Source organism: Eriocheir sinensis, chromosome 12, assembly GCF_024679095.1.
Source record: "Eriocheir sinensis breed Jianghai 21 chromosome 12, ASM2467909v1, whole genome shotgun sequence".
Lineage (NCBI taxonomy): Eukaryota > Metazoa > Arthropoda > Malacostraca > Decapoda > Varunidae > Eriocheir > Eriocheir sinensis.
In genome coordinates this window covers 1245476-1270253 of record NC_066520.1, presented here as the reverse complement: position 1 = coordinate 1270253, position 24778 = coordinate 1245476, and the positions used below count along the sequence as shown (strand labels likewise).

Below are 24778 nucleotides of genomic sequence, written 5' to 3'. Positions count from 1 at the left end.
TATTATTATTATTATTATTTTACACACCATTCAACACACACACACACACACACACACACACATACACACATATAGGGAGGAGGGGGAGTGATAAGTTAGGCCTCTCTCTCTCTCTCTCTCTCTCTCTCTCTCTCTCTCTCTCTCTCTCTCTCTCTCTCTCTCTCTCTCTCAATGCATGTTTACACAGGTATTGAGAGAGAGAGAGAAGCCACGCGGGCAGATGTCCACCGCTTCCACCCGCTCCACCTCATTCTACACGACATGTCACTTTTTTCCTGCACTTTGGAAAGTGCGCGAATTTTTAGGGCCTTTTATTTGCTCTAATTATTCATGTACCACTCTGAACTGCTGTAATACATCAAAATACATTTTTCTCATTGATGACATACTATTAGATTTATATTTTCGCTTTTTATTATAATGTTAATATTAACTCGCGAAGGAAAAATATCCGGCATTTAGTCCTCCGCAGTTTAAGGGTTAAAGAGCGTCCAACCGCTCAGGAAGAGTGAAAACAGACGTTAATGAAATGATGATGATAATACATTCCCCATTAAAGAACTTTTATTGTAACTTGCTTTAGTTCATCTCTTAGATGTACAGTAAACCCTTAGTTATCCGGGTGCACCGTATCCAACCTCACCCGTATCCGGGAGATTTAAAAAATTAGATTTTAAAAAAATAAATAAATAAATAAACTGTCGCGCACTGCCAAAAGTTGTTCACATTGCCCATGCGGTGCCTCTAAGCTCTGCCCGGGCGGCGTACCGCACCACCAAGGTAAAGAGATTCTCTTTACCTTGCGCACCACACAACAAGCGCCTCGTACGCCATTGTTTACGTTCATCATGGCCCAGTTAATTGCTTTTGTGTGTGCCCTACCTTCTCCAGGCATTGCTTTGCCTGTGTGTGGTGTTTGCGGCGCTTACCTTGGCGCCCGTGTATATATATATACATATATGTATATACAGTCATCCCTCAAATAGTACGGGGGTTAGGGACCCAGGACCCCTGTACTATTCGAAAATCCGTATAAAACTAGTGCCCCCCTATAGTCTGTTCAGAGCATGAAGGTGGTTCAGGGTGGAGCTGGTATTGTCGTTTACCTCTAGCCATGCTGCCAAATCAGCCTTCGTACATGCATCTCTCTCTCTTATTTCCCATCCATGTGCTATTTGAAAGTGATATTTTATATATTCTGTATATAGTAAAGGAAGCTACATAGTACAATGAGTGTTGATGTTTAGGATTATAACAAGGATTTGTATAAATTCTATGCCATGCGGCAGCGATTTTTTCCCATGTTGCCACGTTGTGGTGGTGGTAGTGGTGGTGGTGGTGGTGGTCGGTGTGTCCCCTTAGGTCCCTCCCCCGGGTCGAGAGGGAGAGAGAGAGATAAACAGGTGGGTGGGTAGGCCGGGAGAGAGTGCTAATCTGATAATTGGCGGTCAAACTGGCAGCGCTGCACTCATGGGATTCTGGAATCTGCCATCCCGACTTTCGTGCATTATCACCCCGAGTTTCGCGCTGCTTTGACACATACGAGTCACGACTACTTACCATCGGCGTCACGCACGCTACCTTTAAAGGTAGTATCACACTGGACGTTTTCCTCCAAACATTGTGGCTATGGCGAGAGAGAGAGAGAGAGAGAGAGAGAGAGAGAGAACGGGTCGTTCGGAAGCCGCAGTTGAAGGCAGCTGCCTTACGATTGGCTGACAGTTCTGAAAACATGCTTGTGATGTGCTGCGAGTCCGATAACGTCATCTCCGGCGCTCACCCTATCTGCGGCTTCACTGCCTTGAGGCGATGTCACAATGGCCATTTTCGTCCAACCGTTGGGGCTGCGGGCAACGCCCGTACGCCCAACCGGGAGCGAGTTCATGGTTATCCGGAAGCTGGTGTCACACAGGGCTTTTTTCTTCCCACCGCGTTGGTGCCACCTAGGGCAACCGGCAACTCCAACTTTTCCTGGTGTGCGTCACACACGGCCAAGGTCGGTTGCCCGTATCCACATCCACAATGTAAACAAAGCACTTGCCCTGTATCAACATGGCGTCGTCTGCTAAATTAAGGGCAGTTGTGGCTTGTGCTGCCATTACCCAAGTTATGGACTTATTGCTGCAGTTAAATGGAAGGAAGAAACAGTTGTGGGTGTGGCATGCCTGTGGTTCCTCTATGCCAATTTTCATTATCACCACTGCGCCTGCGCGGCCAACCCACCCATCTTGACTTTAGCAATTAAACACATGGATCGAATAACAACACACACACACACACACACACACACACACACACCAGACTCATTAGGAATCATTGCAGATGTTTCTGACAAACAGAAACGACTTCACCATTTCTTGAGTGTGTTAGAACGTATTTGGTGAGTGGCTCACATGAACCAAACCAGGCTCTTGGCAAGAAGAGAGCAGTCGTCTTTAACACTGCTCTCTTCTTGCTACTGGGTACGTTTGGTTTGTATGAATCACTCGCCAAATAAGTTCTAACCCATTCTAGGAAATGGGGAAGCCATTTTTGTTTGTGAGAAACATCTGCCATGGCTCATGATGAGTCTGGTGGGTGGGTGTGGGTGTGTGGGTGTGGGTGTGTGTGTGTGTGTGTTGTTACTCGATGCTTGTGTTTATGTGGTCGGAGTCTAGATGGGTGGGTTGGCCACTCACGCGCAGTGGTGACAATGAGAACTGGCACGGAGGAACCACAGATACGCCACACCCACAACAGCTTCTTCCTTCCATTTAACTGCAGCAACAAGTCCATAACTTGGGTAATGGCAGCACAAGCCGCGACAGCCCTTACTTTAGCAGATGATGCCATGTCGATACAGGGCAAGTGCTTTGTTTACGTTGTGGATGTGGATACGGGCAACTGACCTTGGCCGTGTGTGGCACACACCAGGAAAAGTTGGATTTGCTGGTTGCCCAAGCTGCCGCCAACGTGGTGGGAAAAAAAGGGCCCAGTGTGACACCATGTTACGGACAACCGACAACTCGCTCCTGGATGGGTGCACGGGCGTTGCCAGTAGCCAAAACGGTTAGAATAAAACGGCCAGTGTGACACAGCCTTAAGGCAGCGAGGCCGCTGACCGGGTGAGCGCCAGCGATGACGTCATCAGACTCCCAGCGAATCACAAGCGTGTTTTCAGAGCTCAGCCAATCGTAAGGCTTCATCTGTGGCTTTAAAATGACTCTCTCTCTCTTCCTGTTTTCTTCCTTTTTACAAGGTACGTATTTTGGGATAACAAGGGAGTAAAGGAGGAAAAAAGGTGAGCTCCGGGGGGCAGCATGAGCCAATTATAATGGCGCCACTATAAACAGTTGCCTGCGCCATGATGGGCTCGGGGCCGACCATCAGGCCCAGATGAATAGTCTACCGGTGCCATAGCCCACTTGTGAGAAAAAAAAGAAAAAAAAATGCACAGGTCGGAACAGATAAGCACTTTTTCAGTGTTTTCTGTACCTCGAGTTTCGCGATCCTCGAGTTTAGCGCTGTACCTTCGGAACGAAGCGAGCGCGAAACTCGAGATGGAGGCGTAATGTTGTATTTTGGAGGCGTAGAGTCAATTTCCACAATTACCGTTTCATATCTTGAAAATTTCAAGTATGAATTAGAGGGCAATAGAAACTGTGGTAGAGAGTAAGAGAGAGTGTGAGTGCATGACACGGCCCGCTCGCTGACAATAAGGAAGGCAGCGCTGCCAGGATGGCTCCGTTGCCCAGCATGGGAACACTACAGCAGAAAATGCATAACTGGCAACTTTGGCCAGAGAGTAGAAGCTCAGCCAGGCGGGACCTGGATTCACGTGGTAAGCTCTCCCTACCACAACTTAAAGGGGTCGACTAAGGGGGGTCCTCCTGCCCATATGGTACGTCCAATAGCTTTGTTTCTGTAAATATATGACATTCTGTGAATTTCATGAAATTCGGGTGAAGTATAGGGGAGACTCATATAAAGTGTAATTTTCTTTTTTTTGTTTCACAGACTTTATTTTTCACTTAATCGCTGTGAAAAAAAAAACCAGAAACTTTGTTTACATATCTACATTTTGTATTTATAAAATTGTGATATGTTGTTTCGTCTTCGAGTAAAAAAAATTTAAATTGTTTTTCACTTACAATTTTCTCTACTCTGTGTCCCGTTTTCTTTTTATATTTTTTAAATTTCATAAATACAAAAAATTGCCCTTTAGTTGTAGTTTTAGTTGGTACCAAACAAAAAGTCGGACAGACTTTTTCCTGATTTTGTGAAATTTTTTGAAGTGTAAAAAACTACTTTCAGAGATATTGGCTCCTAAAGATTTTTTTCCATTCTATCCATGTCTTGCCATTTGTATTTATCTGATTGGCATGAAATTTTCACATATGATTGTGTATACCTTGTTGACTTACTGTCTGTAGCTGGGAAAGCAACACGGTGATGAAAGTTTCACTTGTATCAGAAGGAGGAGGGTTCAATTAAACACCTCTGTGCAGAATTTGTTGTTGGAGCTGCAGTGACGTTTCATGTGGCAATGATTCTGCAGCTGGTGGTGATGTAGGTGGTGGTGGAGTAGGTGGTGATGAAGCAGGTGGTGGTGGAGAAGGGCGTGATGAGGTACTCGGTATAGGGAGTGGCGAATCAGCTGGTGGTGGAGCAGGTGGTGGTGGTGATGAGTGGCGGGTGAGCGTGGCAGGATCACGACTCGCTTCATAAGCTCCGAAACTGCTCCCTTCCTGGTCTTGGCCGCTCCATCTTGTTCAATAAGCCTTCTTCATGTTGATGGCTCTCTTACTACTCAACTTGCGTCTGTACGTCATTTCTAAAGACCTTTATTTGGCTGGAGAACAAACGAACAGGTTGCGTGCCCTTCCCCGTTGTTGTCTGGGTAGGGACTGGCTCCACCACACTCCTCTCCTCAACTCACACCCTCCCTGTGATCCGGCACGAAAGGAATGACAGATGACAAAATTTACGGAGAAAAAAAATATTCTAATGCAAATTTTACGTACATACAAGCACAGAATGATACAGCGTGTGTTGGCATGCAAGTCAGGCTATGATGCAATTGCGCGGGCCATTTAAATATGGCTTCCAGGGGTGAAGGGCTTTAATTTTACGAAAACAAACCTCACCACATGGCAATTTTAGCTAGCTCGGCCATGCTGAGTGAAAAAAATGTATTTGTCCGATTTTAAAAATATTCGTAAAAAAATACCCTTGGTCGCCCCCCTTAACTCATACCAAAATGTAACTTCTTCTAAATCTGAATTCTTTTGCAAGGTGAAGAGCTTTCTCGAACGCTTTGGGGTACATTCAGTAGGTGTTTTGGCTTGTCTCTTGGGTCCCATGTTCATGTTATGTGGTAATGGAGAAGCGTAGTTGAGGTTGTGCACACACACAGGGACTTAGGGAAAGCGCATAGGTTTCAATCTGGCAAAAGTGTTCCTGATGTTGTGCACACACACAAACTGAGGGGATGTGAATGGGTGGCAGTCTGGTGGAACAGTGTTACCACTCACGCCATGGCTACTTGTTGCGACAAGCGGGAAATTTAAAAATCCTAAAAAAAATATTCTATGACAATCCGTATAAAACCGAAACCGTACTATTGGAAGCCGTGCTATTTGAGGGACGACTGTATGTATGTATGTATGTATATATATATATATATATATATATATATATATATATATATATATATATATATATATATATATATATATATATATATATATATATATATATATATATATATATATATATATATATATATATATATATATATATATATATATATATATATATTTATTTAGGTCAGGTGTACAAGCATTAATTACCCCATTTGGAGCGAATCTTAACACCCGCGTCCTTAGGGCCATGGCGGGTGCTGACCAGGGCCGCTCAATGCCTCTACAATTTTTCTTACGTTAAGTCACTAATTATGGTTCTGGTGTTCTGTGTGCTAATCGGTTCACGGATAGACAAAGTCAAATCCGTCAGGGTTATTTATTTGATCAAACATAACACAGGTCATTGACATGGACAAGACACTTAAAAGAGGTGGTTGAGTGTATATGTGCTTGTGAAGATGTAGTGTAGTTTAGATAACATTTATGTGTCGGTGTACATGTAGAACAATATCTATGAGGAGTGTATAGCAGGATGTGGACAGACAGTAGAAGATAAATGAGTAAAAAGAATAGTTAACAATGAGGACGTGACATAACAGACAGGGAGACGAGTACATCAAAACATTCACTAATTGAGTCTGTGCTGCCACACCATTTTCTTTGTCTCACCGGAGGAGAGTATGCGACCGTTTCAGCGGTGGCTTGCTACAAAGGCGGGCTGTTTGACGTAACCCGTAACATTTTTTCATTTTTACGGCTATAATACATCTTTCCTGCACTCGTTTCATATATCCATGTGTGCGCAGGCGTAAAGGGCTGACGTGGGCGTACGGACGTGAGTTAGGTAGCTCCGTTTGTGAGATAACAAGTATATGTATTCTCAGGGCGAGCGGGGTGGGGTGGCGGTGGCGCAGATGATGTGTAACCCTTAACATATTTTTTTTTTTTTACGCCTATAACATATCGTCCCTGCACTCGTTCCATATATATATATATATATATATATATATATATATATATATATATATACGTATGCGCAGGCGCGGAAGGCTGTCGTGGGTTTACGGGCGTGATCTTAAGTAGCTTCGTTTGTGCCAATGATATATTAAATGTGGTAGGCGGAAGCTGGGTTTTTGGGTCTGTAGACTTAACCTACACCATATCCAGGATTTTCCCATATCCGGGTGCCCCTGGGGCTCTATTAACCCGGATACCAGAGGGTTTATTGTATTGCTTAAATGTGCTGGACAAAGCATAGTAAGTTTGGGTCCGGTGCTGAATATTGGCAATTACCAGAGTGAGTATTGTAAGTGTTTGTGTATGGGCCATTACCCTGGACTGTTGTGTTATCCGACTCTCAGACTTTTGTGGTTTCCAGACAGGGCTCCCCCAGTTAGTCCAGGAAATTGAGGGTCAAGTGTATTTCCGGTGGTGGCGTATCCATAATTTGAACATAAGGAGTGGTGACTCATAAGGGTTTTACTGTACCTGCAGTGTGTGCTATTTTTTTTGTCTTATTTGATGTTTTGCATACATCCCTGTGTACACTAGCAAATTTGATCACACTGAACCTATACAGTTCTCACCAATTGAATTTAACACAAAACTTTAATGAACTAGGTCACGTATTTTCATAATTTTGTTACGACTAAGTTGTAGAGAAGTCACAAAATTTTATTGTCCATAAGGGTTGGGAACCCTGACATAGACGGAAAAAGGGAGGTGGGGGTCATAGCCACCTCCTCAAGGGAAGGAATCTGTCGGAGGGAGCACGGGGCGTCAAGGAGATAGATAACAGAATTGATAGATGAAAATAATGATTGCCTTTAGTAGCTTTGATTATTGAGCTTTATATGTATTTACTCAGGATTTTAATTTTCAAACAGGTAGATATGCAGTGGTGGTTGCTGGAGACATAGCAGTTTATGCCACAGGAGCAGCTCGGCCCACAGGGGGTGCCGGAGCCGTGGCCATGCTGGTGGGGCCACATGCACCGCTCATCATGGAGCGAGGTAACAGCATGGGAGATTTGCATTGCTGGAGGTGAAGCAAAATGCATTGGATGTTTTTTGTAAGAAATACGCATAACTGAATTTGTTTGTGAAACTGGAACATGCTATATGCAAGTACATTTATTGCAGGTTTGCGTGGATCACATATGTGTCATGTGTATGACTTCTACAAGCCTGACCTCTCATCAGAGTATCCCACTGTAGATGGCAAGCTTTCTATACAGTGTTACCTGTCTGCTTTGGATGCTTGTTATCAAACATTTTCACGCAAGGCTGCTGCCAAAGAACGTAAGTCTCTATTCACGTTTTATCATTTCTCAGTATGTTTGCTACCTGGTCTTAAGTAAATTTTATGCATGTGTAGGAAACTAGGCCCTTGGAATTTTGTAATCACATCTACCTCATTGGAATTTTGTAATCACATCTACCTCATCTACCTCATCAAGTATTATGGGTAGCAGTGTGAAGAGGGAGAAACAAATGTTTTTTCTTGATGGATGTGTCGTTCATGTCATCATCTTTGTCTCATTATCTATCCTGTATTTTCAGTAAACTCGATTCATTGGGATTTGATTTATTGGACTCTCAATTTAGCTCAAGAAGTTTCTCTATTATTTTCCACTCTATTTAGTAGAATAGGTTACCAAATAAAGATTTTATTGAATATTTTAACCCCTAAAGGGCAGGGATGTTACATGAAATTGCTTTTTCCCCATATGGCAACGTTCTGACATTTTCCCCAAAATTGCTCACCTTACATTATCAATTTCATGGCTCTGCCTAAGGCCGCGGCCACACAGGGAGCGAGAAAGCGAGCGAGAGCGAGAGCGGCAAGGCGAGTTTCTGTGGCAACATGAAAAGCGAGGCGAGGCGAGTTTCTGTTGCAATACGAAAAGCGAGGCGAGGCGAGGGTTGTCATGGCAACGCGGATCGCAGGGCAGTATAGCCTAACAAGTTACACACCCCTCGCCCCCATCCCAGTTGGTGCACAGGAGGGATGAGGTGCAAAGTTTTTTATAAATAGTTCCGTGCTTCACTTATTTGGCGTTTTATGAAAAATTTGTAGACACAGGAGCCTTTTCTCTATAAGATGGAATTGTTTAATTTAGTATTCATTTCATAGCCTCTGCAAATGGTAGCTATGTGTAAAATGTGTTATAAACATATTGTGATTCTTTAACTTCAACTCGTCACTATTTATTTAGTTTCAGTTTTATTGAGTTTTCATAACATATTCGAGTTCTACAATCACTGCTGGGTCTAACGGTGTTAACCAAAACGTCCTATCTATTGTATGAGTTGAGTTACAGCAAATAATGTAGAAGCATGTCTGTGATGTCACTCCTTCTGACTGAGCGATCTCGCGTGAGTAAAGTGAGAAAAGTTAATTGTCAACTCTCCTTGTTTTCTCGCTTATCAGCTCGCTTTCTCGCCATTACCTGTTCACTGGCAGTGTGGCCACTTCCATTGGTTATTATGTATTAAAGTTTCTCGCTCTCTGTGTGGCCGCGGCCTAAGCCATCCTTCCTCTTCAATCTGCCACAAACCCCAAGTCTCAACATCATGTGCTGTTTCCATGGTGACGTAATGAAGTGCTGTAACTTTTATCTCAGCAGGCCTTTGTTCAGAACACTGCATAGATTGAGGGTGGTGCAGTGTAGCAAGCGGCCCTCCCACTCCTTACACACTCAGACACACACATTTCACTTGCATCATGTCACAATATTTTACTTACACTTATTTCTTTACTTCTCAACATCTGTCTCGTGTGGTACACAAAAAACACTCACAACACAGGGGCCCTTTACAGTCAGCACACCAGCAGTGGGTCTCCTTTGCTTCACTGGACCCCACTACAAAGCCCCTTCATTACCCTCATATTCTGAACTTGATAACCCTCAAGGGTGGTGGGATGCATCCTCAGGGGCCTCAATATCACTTCCACCAGCACTGTAATGAGATTGATTTACAGGATTGCCACCAGAGCAAGGTTGCACAATAATGGGGCTCAGCCTTCCTGATAAGACAAGGGGCTGGAGTTCAATGCTTCTGCTGTCACTGTCTTCACCAATAACATCATTTTTGAGGCTTGAAAAGTTACTTTCAGCTCTCTCCAATTTGTGCTCACACTGAGAGCTCTTTTGGGAGCAAGAGAAGGCTTATGAGGAGTCGAGGTCACTGGCTGTGGACACTCGGGTGCTGAATCAGACGAGGAAGATTCAGAAAACTCTCCTCCTGCCTTTTTTACAGTCACGGAAACACTGAGATTGGCACAGAGGAGTTGTGTAGCAGCCTAGGAGTCACGCTGACCCATAAATCCCACGCAGACTTCAAAATTACGGTGGAAAAAGTCAGACTAGGAAAACCCACCACCCACCCTTTACCTGACAACTGGGTTAATGAATTGAGATTCATTGTAAGAGTCCACTGCTTAAATGCATGACACAATATTTCAGTCTTTGCTTGACACGTGATATTCACATACAAGCATGTTAAAAACTGATAAGCAGATGCAAAGAAAACTAGCGGAGGCATTGGCAGTGGCTTTGCCACTAGTTTTAACCCGTCTGCTGCGATTGACATGGATTTGGCTTGTACTGGTAGCCTGGTAACATATACTCCCAGGTTTTTCTCTGCCTTTGTGGTGGATAGTGGAGTGTCTCCCATGTGGTATTGGTATGTTGGATATCCCTTCCCAAGGTGAATGGCTTTATATTTTTCTTCAATGAATTGCAGCAGCCACTTTTTGTTCCATTCCTGTAGCTTGGTGATGTCTTCTTGTAGGAAATCTGCAGTCAAAGGGTTAATGGAGTGACTTTCAGTTTGTGTAATATTTCAGTAAATTGATAAAAAAAATGTAAGTTTGAAATAGTGGAAATTTCTATTAGTGGAATTATTTGACAAAGTTTAGAGTTTACTGTCTTTATCTTATCTGTATATTGTACAATGCCATGTTTGCTTCACCTTTGTCCATGAACTTTGCAGAATAGCTCGTCTAGTGGCAAAAACTGTTAGCAAGTAGATGATATTTTTTATATATATTTTTTTAGGTGCTGCCTATAGCACTGGTAGACTTTCTTGAGGGGTCTGTTGGACCACCCCAGTCTGTTAGTGGTGCAGGTGAATTTTACTGATAGTGGCTGCTGTGATGTATGACTTTCTTGACCCATGTTACCCCCCTGTGCTCCTCTTGGTTGAAGTCGCTGGTTGATTGAAGATCTGGGCAGCATGTGGGTAGTCTTTCACCACTCGGCGATGTTGAAAATTGGCACCATGCATTGGTGGGACTCGAACCTAGGTCCTTGGGCTCACCACGCCCACACGCTGACCACTTGGCCACTGCCTCCCCAACAAGTAACACAAGAGAGTAAAGGTGCCCTTTACTCCTTAGTGGGCAGTGGTTTACAAGTTTTGCTACATATTGTTTCATGTATCATTGTTTGCATCAGCCCCAAATAACCCATGATAAAATTATTGTGGAAAATATCATTGTTTTGTACAAAAATCAGAATCTGATCATCACTTCACCGCCCTTTTGTGCAATGTCAAAACCCACCCTACACTGCCCACCCATACTTGTCTTCCTTTCTAGCCCCATATGTAGGTGTGGGGCACTTATCTCCACCATCCTGATTACCAGAGCCTTTTTCCACACCACCAGATGTGCAAGTAGCGTCACATTGCGAAAACAAATTCAGGAATGGGAGATGCTAAAAAAAAACTAGCATTAGCTGTTGTAAACAATTGTGGAGGGAAAATGTCTGAATAGGGAGGGCTGGGGAGGGCTTGGTTAAGGCTTATCATTTCTACCTGAGGGCTTGGATGTCATGCCTTAATGACATGACAAATCTTACCTCTCATATTTGTATTTTACCAGGGTTGAGTTAAGCTTCTTTGTTCCAAATCTAATCACAATTTATCTCAGAATTTCTGAAATATATGTATTGTTTTGACGTAATTTTATTTTGTAATGCATTTCAGTCATCATTAATTAGATTTAGTTTAAATTTTCTGACATCTGTATAACCTCGTTTTGTATACAGTAAAACCATTGTAATGCAGCACAATAGTGGTTCTAGTATTGCTGAGCTATTCAGTTTAGCAAAGTCTCACATTTGGCATGTTCAGATTTGGCCAATTTGCATTTGGTGACTCCACTCAAACACTTCCCTAATTCTCATTTAGCAATCATTCCCCCTCCCCTTTCCCAACAAACGCTAAGTCGTATTTGGCAACATATTATTGTATTTGAGAGGTGTTTCCCTTTAGGTAACACTCGATAACTGTTATTGCTGTATTTCCTTGTCAAAAGATTATCAGAGTCATACATTTACGTTCCCAGTTTTCAGCGGCTTGGCCGCCATATTGATAACATCAAGCCAGCTGATGAAACTGTCGTCAGTGAATCTGCCTCATGTGATAACTTGTGTTCCACCTCTCACTCCTGCCAGTCCAGCCCACTGCCATCTACTGAATGTCACATCACTGATATGGTGCTAAAGGCCTCTATGAGTGCTGGATGGAGCAATGGAGTCATGCTGAGTGTAAAGCCTGAGATGTGGCAACATCTCAGCAACGTGCCAAGATGCATCAGAGAGTGTGGAAAGTGAGTCTCGGCGGTGGAGAGGGACACTTCTAACATGATGGACCACAACATCCAGGCAGGCCTGTGGTTTCTCCTAAACCAGGTTGCAGGGACCTCTACAAGAAGCAGGAGCAATTATACCAAAACAAGATGTTTGTTAGAGACAGAAGGAGGATACAGAAAAGAACAGGCCCGTGAGGGTAAAGGATTATGCAGCAATGGTGCCTCAGTACTTTTCATCATTATATTTGGCTATTTTCATTTAACTATTTGAGTTACTTATTCTGCAAAGACAGTTCTACAGTAGATCCTTATAATGTGAGACCTTAATTTAGGTCACATTTTCCATGTAACACGGCTACTGTCCAAATAATGTGAATTAAGGGCATAATAAGGAAAGACCTGAGCAGTCTGGGTTTACACCTGGTTAGTAGACAACATACCGTATCCTTGTACTTTGCATACTGGTGGAGCGCCAACATGAGTATCAACAGGGGACGCTTGTAGCCTATGTTGATCTCAAGAGGGCATTTGCATAGCTGGGCGTTATCGCGATACTCTATCATTGATAACAAAATCGGGTTATCGGCCATCCGCTACTTATATAAATATATATCGGTATCTTCGTTACTTTTATAACCAAACTAGTGATAATTGTTACTTTTTTCCGCCTCTCAGAAAAAAAACGTTGTCTCCTCCCTACTGCGCATGCGTGGCCCGGGCGCCCGGTGTTGTATGAAAAAACTTTGGGGTATGAAATATCTTCGGTGAAGAGATTTCATACATTGGTCATCAACATTAAAACACTAGGTTATTTTTTTATGTTACTCAAAAATCAATATATCAGAGAAAATCATTTAACTTTGCCCCAAAAATTATTATTTACTGCCTCAAATTTGATATTCCATATTCGTTTGTGAGCATGCCATGGTATTGAAGGAGTTATTTGGTGTCTCATCGTCAAAAGCTGGCACTTTTGCTTACAAACACTGGTCTCTCGTGAACTATGCATGTTCAGACAAGTAAGCGTAGCCCTGTACAGTCTCACAAAGCTTTTTAACACATTAACCCTTTCCTTGCAAGCAGTGTGGACACGACTATCCCCTCAGGCGCAGTCAGGCAGCCCAATTGGGGGTCTCTTTTAACCTCTGTATCTCAAAAACTATTCATCACATCTAAAAACCAAAAACACCATTGGAAAGAGGAGGTCCAGATCTATAGGAGTCGGTTATGTATGCCTCTCTTGCGAACATACATGCACGTTCAGGGAGTGTTGAATGTTAACACTTACGTCAGTGCGTGCGTGATGATCAGCCATATTAAGGGAACTGCGGACATCTTTTCTTCAGATTCTGGCAAGGGAGTATTGTCAACTGCAATATTTACAACTATTTGGTCAAAGAATCAGTCAGGTGATAAGTGAAACTATGCAAAAATGCTGCTATATTGGGCAAGAACATCCACCAGTTACTCGTCCGTAGATTTGCCACGCTGGGCTGATATGATTTTCAACCAAATTTAGTGAAGAATCCACTCAATTGGCAATCCTGTGTTGTGAGAATTAGTGTTGGAACACTCTCATATGCGGGAGATTTGAGTGCGGGTGTAGGTCGCAGCGGGCGTTTAGCGCCACCAGCAAATACGCCTAATGCCTGCTGCAAGCGTTTAGCAATGAAAGGGTTAAGAGTAGTTGCTGGAAGGCTGAATCAGACATACAGCACCATCCTCGCTGTTTCTAGAACAACACTCTGTACATATAAATACAACTCATACTGAGTGTCGTTCTAGAAGCAGTGGGGATGGTGGTAGTGGTACTGTATGTCTGATTCAGCCTTCCAGCAACTCTTAATTACTGTTAAAAAGCTTTGTGAGACTGTACAGGTCTACGCTTGCTGGCCTGAGCATGTGCAGCTCATGAGAGACCAGTCTGTGTGGGACGCCAAATAACAAAACACCGGTTCAGGCGTCTCTAGTATTACCGTCCATATGTACGTGTCAACGTGTGGTTTTCAGGTTTTGTAAGTTTTCTAAAATACAGATAATGAAAATTTGAGTTCATCTATGTTTTTATTTGAAATATCAATATAGTATCGTTTTCGCCAATCGGACTTATCGCTAGCTAGTATCGGAATTGTGAATTAATATCGGGTATTGGTTATCGGTTATCGCCTATATTTGTGTTTCCAGTTAACAAATTTCGGTTATCACCGATAAAGTTTTCTATTATCAGTTATCGTTTATCGGGAATAAGGTTTTCTGTTACCGTGCCCGGCTATGGGCATTTGACTCAGTGCACTGCGAGACACTCTGGGATCCTCTGCAACTTTGTGGGATTGTTAACCACTTTTGTTAGCAGTTTTTAAGTGTTTTTTTTACTTTTTAAGTAGTTGGTGTTAAGTGTTAAGTTTAAGACACGAACTGTTATTCACTCGCCACAGGGCCAGTGTTACCGTGGCCTGCTTCACAAGTTGATTGTAGTAAGTGAGATAACACAATAGCCTTTTAGTTAAGTGATGTGTGGCCAAGCAGTAGCCGTTATAAATACACTTTAGTTCACTTTAGTTCTCTCTCTCACATGGACATAAAAAGATATGAATGTACTCTAAGTATATTAACAGTATTATACAAAAGTTTACAGTTTTCGTGAGCGAGTCGCACCAAACCAGAGCCGGCCACACCACAGGGCGCGGGGCGGCGGAGCACCGCTCGCCTGCCCGTCACCCGTCTTCTCTCCCGTCTTCGCGTTGTTCGCTCCTTTTATTTGCTTGTAGTCCGTCCGGAAGGGTGGGGGTTCCGGTTGATGACGGCTGATGAAAGTCATCATTTGCTGATCCTAGTGTCAGTTTATCACAGCTTCCCACGGCCAAAAGCACGACGTGTTGTTAAACATCCTGTTGTGCAACACCGACCGGGTGTTGCCACATGTACAGTCATACATTCATACACATATGACGATATATATATATTACATCGCTCGATCCCCTAGAAGTCACGACCCCGCGACTCACCCCACCTTTACAAATTGCCGTACCTACCCATGTTACAGTCGCCCAAAGTGTACTAGCTAAGCGTGGTCTCGTTACAGTTGCTTTAAAGATTATCACACAAGTCAGAGCCCGCCTAACGATACAACATCGGGAAATGACAATGATAATAATCATGGAAGTAACAAGAAATGGGTAATGTACATACAGGTTGAGGTAAATAGGGCTAGAGTCATGGACGTGGAGGTTGAGTACTATTCCGAGAAAACAAAATAATAGCTCGAAAAATTACTTACATGATACACCCTAGAAAAATTAAATTGACTAAACTGTCATTGGGATACATGGTAATGGAGCATTTTGGAATAGTAAAAAGAGAAGGGGAACAATCCTTGAAGAAGATCTGCTACAAACTAAACCTTCGAGTCACACCTTGACACAAAACTGTCGCAGAGAAACACTCATCCATTGCGTGACAATTAATTGCCAGTGTCATTACCCTCGGCACGCCCTCGAGACGGGTGGGGTTTACAACAATAGATAAGGTTGTGTGAAAAGAGGTAATGTTATCCGTAGAGTCTCCTAATAGTTACAATGTGATAACAAAGACAAGTCTGGAGAACCTAAGAAGCATCGGCAGTCAGCACCACTAACTCCTAATACTCCGTTTTTCAGGTCTACAGTACTATAAAAGAAAATCCTGTCACCAAGTTGTGAAATCACTGTTGCAACAAATCTCACTGAAATATATAACTCCAGCATAATTGATTAAAGTAATTCCAGCATTAATAAACATCAAATTAAAAAGACAAATTTCCACCTATCCCCCGATCGTAACGAACGTGGATGACTGACATCTGTGACGCCAAAAATAATCCCCATAACGGGTAACAGTGGTATGTCAAGCAAAGGGTAAGTAAGACTCGTCTGCATACTTCCAAAGCTTACAGGTATTCACATGCTGGTTACAGTAAAAGTTAGGGACAGCATCTGCTCAAGCTCAGTTAAGTTTGTCTTTGCAGAGAAAAATGTCTGTTTTAAGCAGAAGCACATGAGGTTCAAAGTTAAAAAGTATCTATCCCTATGTTATTCTACACCCTCGGTTATTACGGCTCAAAAAAATAAAAAATAAGAAGACTGACTGCCTTGCATCAACTCAGCAATAAAAAAAAATAGTGGGTTAGAGTGAAAAGTATTACTCAAGCACTCCCCTCTTGCATGAAAAAGATGCAGGCAAAAGCTCAGGAACCAAATATAAATTAGTAAATGCGACGATGCAGGTTATAGTCGTTTGGCGGAAAGATACACAAAGCAGCGTCAGGCTGAACCTCAAGCCGGCGCTAGTCTTTGGAAACGATCACTATGCACATTCTGTGTATTAAAAAAAAATAGATCGTAAAGCTCAAATTTCCGTCCACCTATTTATCTGACTATTTCTGCCTAAACCACGGGTAAAAGAACACACCAAGATTTTTTTTTTTTTTTATTACCGCTGGTGACACCCAAAAAGGTTTAGGTCAGAGGGTCGAAGGCCCCCCTCCCCGACGAACGTGTCGACGGCAAAAGAAGCTTCAAAAAGGACCCAAAATTACTTTAAGTGCCATAAAAGTTGGCTGATAAAACCGTGTAGGTTGCCAGTGGGGCTGTAGGCAAGGGATACTGCACTCCTTTGAAGAGGAACTTTAAGGACAATCATGTAGACAAGGAACTCTAGTAATAATCCAGCATTAGCTACAGAAATGGTTCCTCCATCTGTCCAGTTTCCTTGTTTAAAACACAAGATCAAATCAGTAGATAGCCTATAGGCATCTACTGGCCTGTTAAAAAGGACACTCGTTTGCACAGTGTCCACAGCAAAATTTACACCCTTTACGAGGCTGTGTTGCCCATCTTCCCCAAATGTTTCAAGAAAAAGTGACCGAAACGCATCATAATCCTCTCGTCCTGTGAACGCGCTCCTGTTTATGAGGGCCGCCATTCCCATTCCCGGGATTGGCCTTCGAGCGGCTGAGAGATATTTTATCTCCCGGATCTGACACGAATGAAATGTCCATGACAATCTCACTTTGAAACAAAAAGTCCCTGGCCGAATAATCTGCCTCCCTTGCTACCTGCGAAAGTCCTAACTGTTGTTGCTGTTAGCGGGTGATTAGGGGCAGAAGCCATTGTGGGATTAGTAAGGTAAGTAAATACCTCTTGGTTGTCCATGCAGCGTAGAAGGAGAAAGCACCCTTTGAAGACTGCTACCACTCCTTACATGACAGTTACCATTATCCTTGACGGCACTGTCATCTCTCTCTACCCACTCCTTCTAGTCCTTGGTGAGAGCTTGTAACTTTGGGTCAGGTTTCTCTGCCATTTAAAAGAGTTACTAGTAAAATGAGGAGTAAAATGGTAAAAGAAAAAAATTATCGCTGCAAAAATAATTAAAGTAATAATCATTCACCGCTAAGTATGTGCTCACTCCTCCCCGATGCTTCTAAAATGCATAAAAGAGGAAAAAGAATAATGAGTGAGGCTTAGCAAGACAAAACTTCTCCACTGTGCAATAAAACACACAAAAGAAAGGAGAAAAGAAAATGAATGATTATACATAAAATGCGTAACAATGTTACTCAAGAAAAATATTAAACATCCACACGCCAGAAAAATCAACAGCTGAAAAATTTAAGAGATTAGATACGGCCCCACACGCCTAAACACGTGAACATAATAATAGTAATTCACCTGAAATCATGTTACAAGTGGTGTAATTACTGAATCCGTATCAATGTAGTGTCAGCTAAAATGTGTTAAAAACCTCGAAGATAGCAACTCGATACCCCACTACTCAGCACCTGCGTGTACTTTGCCTCGCCGGTGGCTGGGGCAGGACTGCAGGGGTGGCAGGGCCTGCCGTCTGTCATCTGGTAGCGGTGGTGGGATGGGCGGTGGGCAGATTATATACACCCACCACAGTCACCCCACCTGTCACAAAGTTGTCTGGCGAAGAAAAGTGCGCACCTACGACAGGCTGGGTCGTAGGTACACGATGGGACGTCTCGAACAGTAAAAAGGTAGAGAGATCCCCCAGTGGAGAAAATTGGCTGCGTGGAGTTGCGGGGCGGGGCGGGGTGTGCTCTTGGGTGCGGCTGTGTGCTGACTCGACTCACTGGGGCAGGAAAGGCCGCGCGCTGAGGTCAGCGTTTGCTTGCTGTGTCCGATACCGTTCACCGCCCCCACACACTGTCACTGAAGTTACGTTTGAGAGAGAGATATAACAATTCAGAGTAGGTTGTAACCATGCTGCACACCATTTATGTTAGTCACTTTTGTTAGGAGTTTTTAAGTGTTTTTTTTTAACTTTTTAAGTAGTTGGTGTTAAGTGTTAAGTTTAAGACACGAACTGTTATTCACTCGCCACAGGGCCAGTGTTACCGTGGCCTGCTTCACAAGTTGATTGTAGTAAGTGAGATAACACAATAGCCTTTTAGTTAAGTGATGTGTGGCCGAGCAGTAGCCGTTATAAATACACTTTAGTTCACTTTAGTTCTCTCTCTCACATGGACATGAAAAGATATGAATGTATTTTAAGTATATTAACAGTATTATACAAAAGTTTACAGTTTTCGTGAGCAAGTCGCACCAAACCAGAGCCAGCCACAACAGGATGTTTAACAACACGTCGTGCTTTTGGCTGTGGGTTCCGGTTGATGACGGCTGATGAAAGTCATCATTTGCTGATCCTAGTGTCAGTTTATCACAGCTTCCCACGGTGTTGTTAAGCATCCTGTTGTGTGACACCGACCGGGTGTCGCCACACGTACAGTCATACATTCATACACTTATGACGATATATATATATATATATATATATATATATATATATATATATATATATATATATATATATATATATATATATATATATATATATATATTACAGGATTCCTGCGAGGACTATTGGTTTGCTGACTGGCCTGTATTTTGTGACTGAGTGATCAAAAGTTTTTTTTGGTGGCAGGCATTGTCCAGCTTCTTTCCTGTGTATGTGGGAGTGAGGCAGGGCTGTGTCCTTGCCCCATCACTTTTCTACACTTGTATGGACTGGGTACCAGGCAGAGTTGTGGACCAGTGCCATTGTGGAGCATCTGTTGGCAATACCAGGTCCACTGACCTTGTTTTTGCTGATGATGCAGTAATCCTTGCTAAGTCGCTGGAGGTTCTGGTGATGGCTCTCAAGGCATTGCACAAGGAGGTGAAGTATTTGGGACTTCAGGTCTCTTGAGCCAAGACCAAGGTACAGTTATTTTGAGGCTTGCTAGATGAAACAGTACAGACTGTTCATGTGCATGGCAAAGGCATTGAGATCTCAGAAAATTTCACATACCTTGGTATTGCAGTTCAGAACAATGGTGAGTCTCACCAGGAAGTCTTACAGCAGATTGGCTTGCCCCACGGTGTTATGGACTCTCAACATTAGTGTGTGGCATTGTCAATATCTGTGTAGAAGGACGACTACCCAGATAGTCCAGTCGCTTGTGCTTCCTGTCTTACTCTATGGCTGGGAGACATGGACACTAAATAGTGACTTGGAGAGGCAGATTGATGCCGTTGGTAATAAGTGTCCATGCAGAATCATACGTTATTGCTTGAACGACTTTGTCAAACTGATGACTTCTCTGTGAGTGATTCAATATATATTACGTATATAGTCCATCAACGTTAACTCCAGCTATACAGGCATTTGACACGCTACCAAGAAGCCGATCCTGTCATTGGGCTGTTTCTGTAAGAGATAATTCTGAGTGGAGGAGGCCATGGGGATGCCCACAGAATTTGTGGCTTGACCAAGTTGATAGATTTTGCCGGGAGGTACTTAGAATGAGAAGGGGACCTGCCCAGAGACTTGCTTGGAGGGCCCCCCCGGGCTTGGTATTGTAGGGTGGGCGAAGTGATGCGCGCCCCAGCGTATGTCCCCATTGATTGATTGATTGATTTGACATTGATATTGATACATAGTAGATATTCCTCTGTATTACATTTGTGTCTTTGTATTTCCACAGCCTCATCTCCACCCATATCACTGAAAGAAATGGATGCTGTCATCTTCCATTCACCATTTTGCAAGTTGGTACAGAAGTCACTTGCCAGGTTAGCTTTCAATGATTTTCTCAACTGCCCACCTGACCAAGTTGCAGCACAGTATCCAGGACTTGAGGCTTTTCGGTAAGTTGAAAAGTGTCTTTCTATGTTTGTTTAACTTATTATTGTGCTTGTTTTGTAAGTGTTTGATGTTCACCCGTCCCCCTGTATTCACTTGTTCACTACTTGTGGATCCGCACATTTGTGGACTTTCCCCCAGTTGCACAATGGAATTTTCACGGTGCCACTCCAAACATTCACAGTCTGCATGTGGACAATGGCCATTCTTAAGGAAAATACGATGTACAGTCGCAGACAGAAGTGAAGACACAGATTTCAGTAACTTTCGTTCACAGGCACTAAAGAGTTTTCCTTTTTAATTTGATTCACAAGCTATAAATTTGTAAAATACCTGATAAAAACACTTGCTTATAAATAAAAGAAGATAACAGTACTTTGTTGGGGATGAAAATATCCATTTAATGCTAAAACAATTATCATGTCATTAATTTGACTTTGGTTTCTGGCAACTACCAATGGCTGATCTTTCCGCTATTTGTATTACTATAATGTGCAACTCTTTTAATCAAACCGTAACATAAAATCAATAATCAACGTTAATACTTGTACATGATTTTAACTTGTATGATAAAATGATACTATTTGAGTGTGGAAGAACAATGGACGAAGATTTATGAAACTTTATCGTTCAGTGTAGGGAGAACTCCTTGGGATGATAGGCTACACACATCATCTTATAGAAGTTATTAGCCTTATATTTTAATATATATATATATATATATATATATATATATATATATATATATATATATATATATATATATATATATATATATATATATATATATATATATATATATATATATATATATATATATATATATATATATATATATATATATATATATATATATATATATATATATATATATATATATATATATACAGGTAACTCGATTTACGCGAGTATTATGTCCTTGAAGGAGTCGCGTAAATCAAAAACAATGTAAATCAAACAAGAGATAGGTTTGTATCGAAAAATAAATATTCACTTCATTCAGTGGAGAGAGAGAGAGAGAGAGAGAGAGAGAGAGAGAGAGAGAGAGAGAGAGAGAGAGAGAGAGAGAGAGAGAGAGAGAGAGAGAGAGAGAGAGAGAGAGAGAGAGAGAGAGAGAGAGAATATCCATATCGCCGAGATATCCACTCAGGCACTCCGTCTCAGCCTCACTCGTGTGAGGAAGAAATGTGGGACACCATGAGCGACTGGCTAGTATTGGTACCGTTACCGAGCAGTCTGGTACCGGTACCGTACTGTATAGCTGGTACTGTTAGTACCAGTACTGGTACCGGTACCTGCCCACCCCTATTGTTGAGTAGCGTGGCAGCGTGGGTACTGTATTGTTGTTCAAGTAGCGGCGAGAGAGAGAGAGAGAGAGAGAGAGAGAGAGAGAATATCCATATCACCGAGATATCCACTCAGTCTCAGCCTCACTCGTGTGAGGAAGAAATGAGGGACACCATGAGCGACTGGCTAGTATTGGTAATTTGGTATTGGTACCGTACCGTATAGCTGGTACCGTTAGTACCGGTACCTGTCCACCCCTATTGCTGAGTAACGTGGCAGCATGGGTACTGTATTGTTGTTCAAGTGACGCGCGGAAAGAAGTGAGCTCAGCTGTGTGGCCGAGGCGCCGTGTGAGGCCAGTTGCGTGAGACATCTGGTGGCCACTCCATAAAATATCGCGTACAAGTGAAAAAAAGTGTAAATTAAACATTTCTTTGGATTTTGGACCCCGCGTTATTTAAAAAACGAGTAAACCAAACTCACGTAAATCGAGTTACCTGTATATATATATATATATATATATATATATATATATATATATATATATATATATATATATATATATATATATATATATATATAAATAAATATATACACTCAACCCTCGATTTGCCGGACTAAAAGGGGGGAAGGCTTGTCCGGGAATGGAAAATGTCCGGGGGTCTACCCCCTTGCCGGACTTTACCCTATATATGTCCGGGAAACACAACCCACCCCCGGACTACACCTCGCATAGCTGTCCTATACTGTCCTGTAATATAATATATTACCTTCTACAACATGCACATATACAACATACATATACTATATACAGGTACTGTACTGTTTTTGGGTGGCATCGTTGTGAAGAAGAGGTGTATCCACGACAAGCACGTTAGCACAACACTCGTGTGACGCGGCAGACTTGTGTACAGTCCAGTACTAGACGTGTATGTCCGCCCGCGCTGCCATCTAGTGCCCGATTTGCGAACTTTGTCTGGCGCGGTAGTTTGAAATCGACTTGTCCCGGACTGTTTTTTTTTTTTTTTACCCCACAGACTCTTGTCCGCAAATCCGAAATCCGCAAATGGAGGTCCGCAAATCGAGGGTTGAGTGTATATATATATATATATATATATATATATATATATATATATATATATATATATATATATATATATATATATATATATATATACATATATATATATATATATAGTAGAGCCCCTCTTAGCGCGAGATCAATTAGCGCGAACCGCAATTAGCGCGAGCCACCATCTACCAAGAAAAAGATTAATTAGCGCGAAAGCCTCAATTAGCGTGAGCTGCCACAACGACTGAATTTTGAAAATTGCGCCAAGCCGCCATGATGCGCGTGGCCTGGGTGGCCTGCCTCACAACACAGCCCCCCGCCACCACTTCCCATGCACATGGTCCCTGTCTCTCATGCTCTCTAACGTCGTCCTGCCCCCCCTGGCCCCCCTCGGAGACTGCCCGCCTCACCTGCTGCCTCCTGCTGGGGACGGGGCATAGCTCGCTGCCCGTGTGGCGCCACAGCAGCCACTGTCACGCTTCGTGTCCCAGAACCGAGATATCCACTCGGGCACTCATTCTCAGCCTCTCTCGTGTGAGGAAGAAATGAGGGACACCATGAGGGGCTGGCTAGTATTGGTACCGGTACCGAGCAGTCTGGTACCAGTACCGTACCGTATTGCTGGTACCGTTAGTACCGGTACTGGTACCGGTACCTGCCCACCCCTATTGTCGAGTAGCGTGGCAGCGTGGGTACTGTATTGTTGTTCAAGTGGCGCGCGGGAAGAACTGAGCTCAGCTGTGTGGCCGTGTGAATCCAGTTGCGTGAGACATCTGGTGGCCACTCCATAAAATATCGCGTATAAGTGAAAAAAAAAAGCCTAAATTAAAAATTTATTTGGATTTTGGACCCCGCGTTATTTCAAAAACGCGTAAACCAAACTCGCGTAAATCGAGAGTTACCTGTATATGAAATAAAAAAAATAATAAAGCATGACCCATGCTGCGTGCGACACCACCGTTGGTACCGTTAGTACTGGTACCAGTACCGGAGTGTGCTGGCCCTTTCTCTCTGAGTACTTACTTTTTACATAAAAAATCAGTATATAGGTATTATGAAAAGACTCATTATCTAATAACACTAACAGCAGATATTAGCAAAGTTCTGGCGCCAACTTTCCCTATCTATTATACATACTGACAGCATATATGGTACCGGTACTACTGGTACTGGAGTTCTCGTGACTGGTATTACCAGTACTCAAACTAACGGTACCTACATATTAGTTGCCAGTTTTCGCCAGCTGACTGAATTGTTCTGAAATCTGTGTCTTCACTTCTGTCCGCGACAGTACACATGCATAAAGCAGCATAAAATATAATAAATAGTATCATTCATAGCTATGTACTACAATTTGTATGGCAACCAAGGATTTCAAGGTGTTCCCCCTCATTCTCCCCTGGACCCCCCCCTCCCCAAACATAACGATCTTGGGGGACCCGTAAGAATTCGGGGGGTTCTGGTGTGAAAGCATATTTAAATTATTCCATCCGAACTTTACGACCTAGCAAACTGATTGACCCCCCTCCTAACCAAGGGGGGCTTCGTCCCCCCTGGACCCCCCCCAAAAAAAACATAACGATCTTGGGGGACCCGTGAGAATTCGGGGGGTTCTGGTGGGGGAGCATATTTAAATTATTCCAACCGAACTTGACGACCTAACTAACTGAGGTCGCCCCCTCAACCCCTCTCCTTACCAAGGCCCTGGAACCCCACCCCCTTTAAACAATATATAATCCCTTACCTTCAGTAGACAAAATATATATTGCAGCCGCCTTTTTATAGGAGCAGTGATTAGCGGTATTTTTTAAATGATTGTTTCCCTTTTTTTTTGCCTTTGAGCTGTTTCCTTTGCTGTAAAAAAAAGAAATGGCAATGCTGCTCACCTCCCCGTGGCTGCAGGTATTTTTGCTAAATGTAGCGGATCGTTGGCAATACTGCTCACTTTATATGCTCGCTCCAGCAGCGGATCGTTGGCAACACTGCTCACCCATAGCGGATCGTTGGCAAC

General features: G+C 42.9%; 1 protein-coding gene across 6 annotated transcripts in view; it reads left to right on the top strand.

Moving 5' to 3' along the window:
• The window catches only part of LOC126997288 (hydroxymethylglutaryl-CoA synthase 1-like), a 93908-nt gene that overhangs the window by 32202 nt on the left and 36928 nt on the right, over positions 1–24778 (top strand). For all 6 annotated transcript variants that reach the window (XM_050858283.1, XM_050858282.1, XM_050858284.1 and 3 more), the window contains exons 5-7: positions 7511–7636; positions 7766–7924; positions 20251–20413. In XM_050858283.1, coding sequence (XP_050714240.1) covers positions 7511–7636; positions 7766–7924; positions 20251–20413 — 448 coding nt within the window. The remainder of the gene's footprint in view (positions 1–7510; positions 7637–7765; positions 7925–20250; positions 20414–24778) is intronic.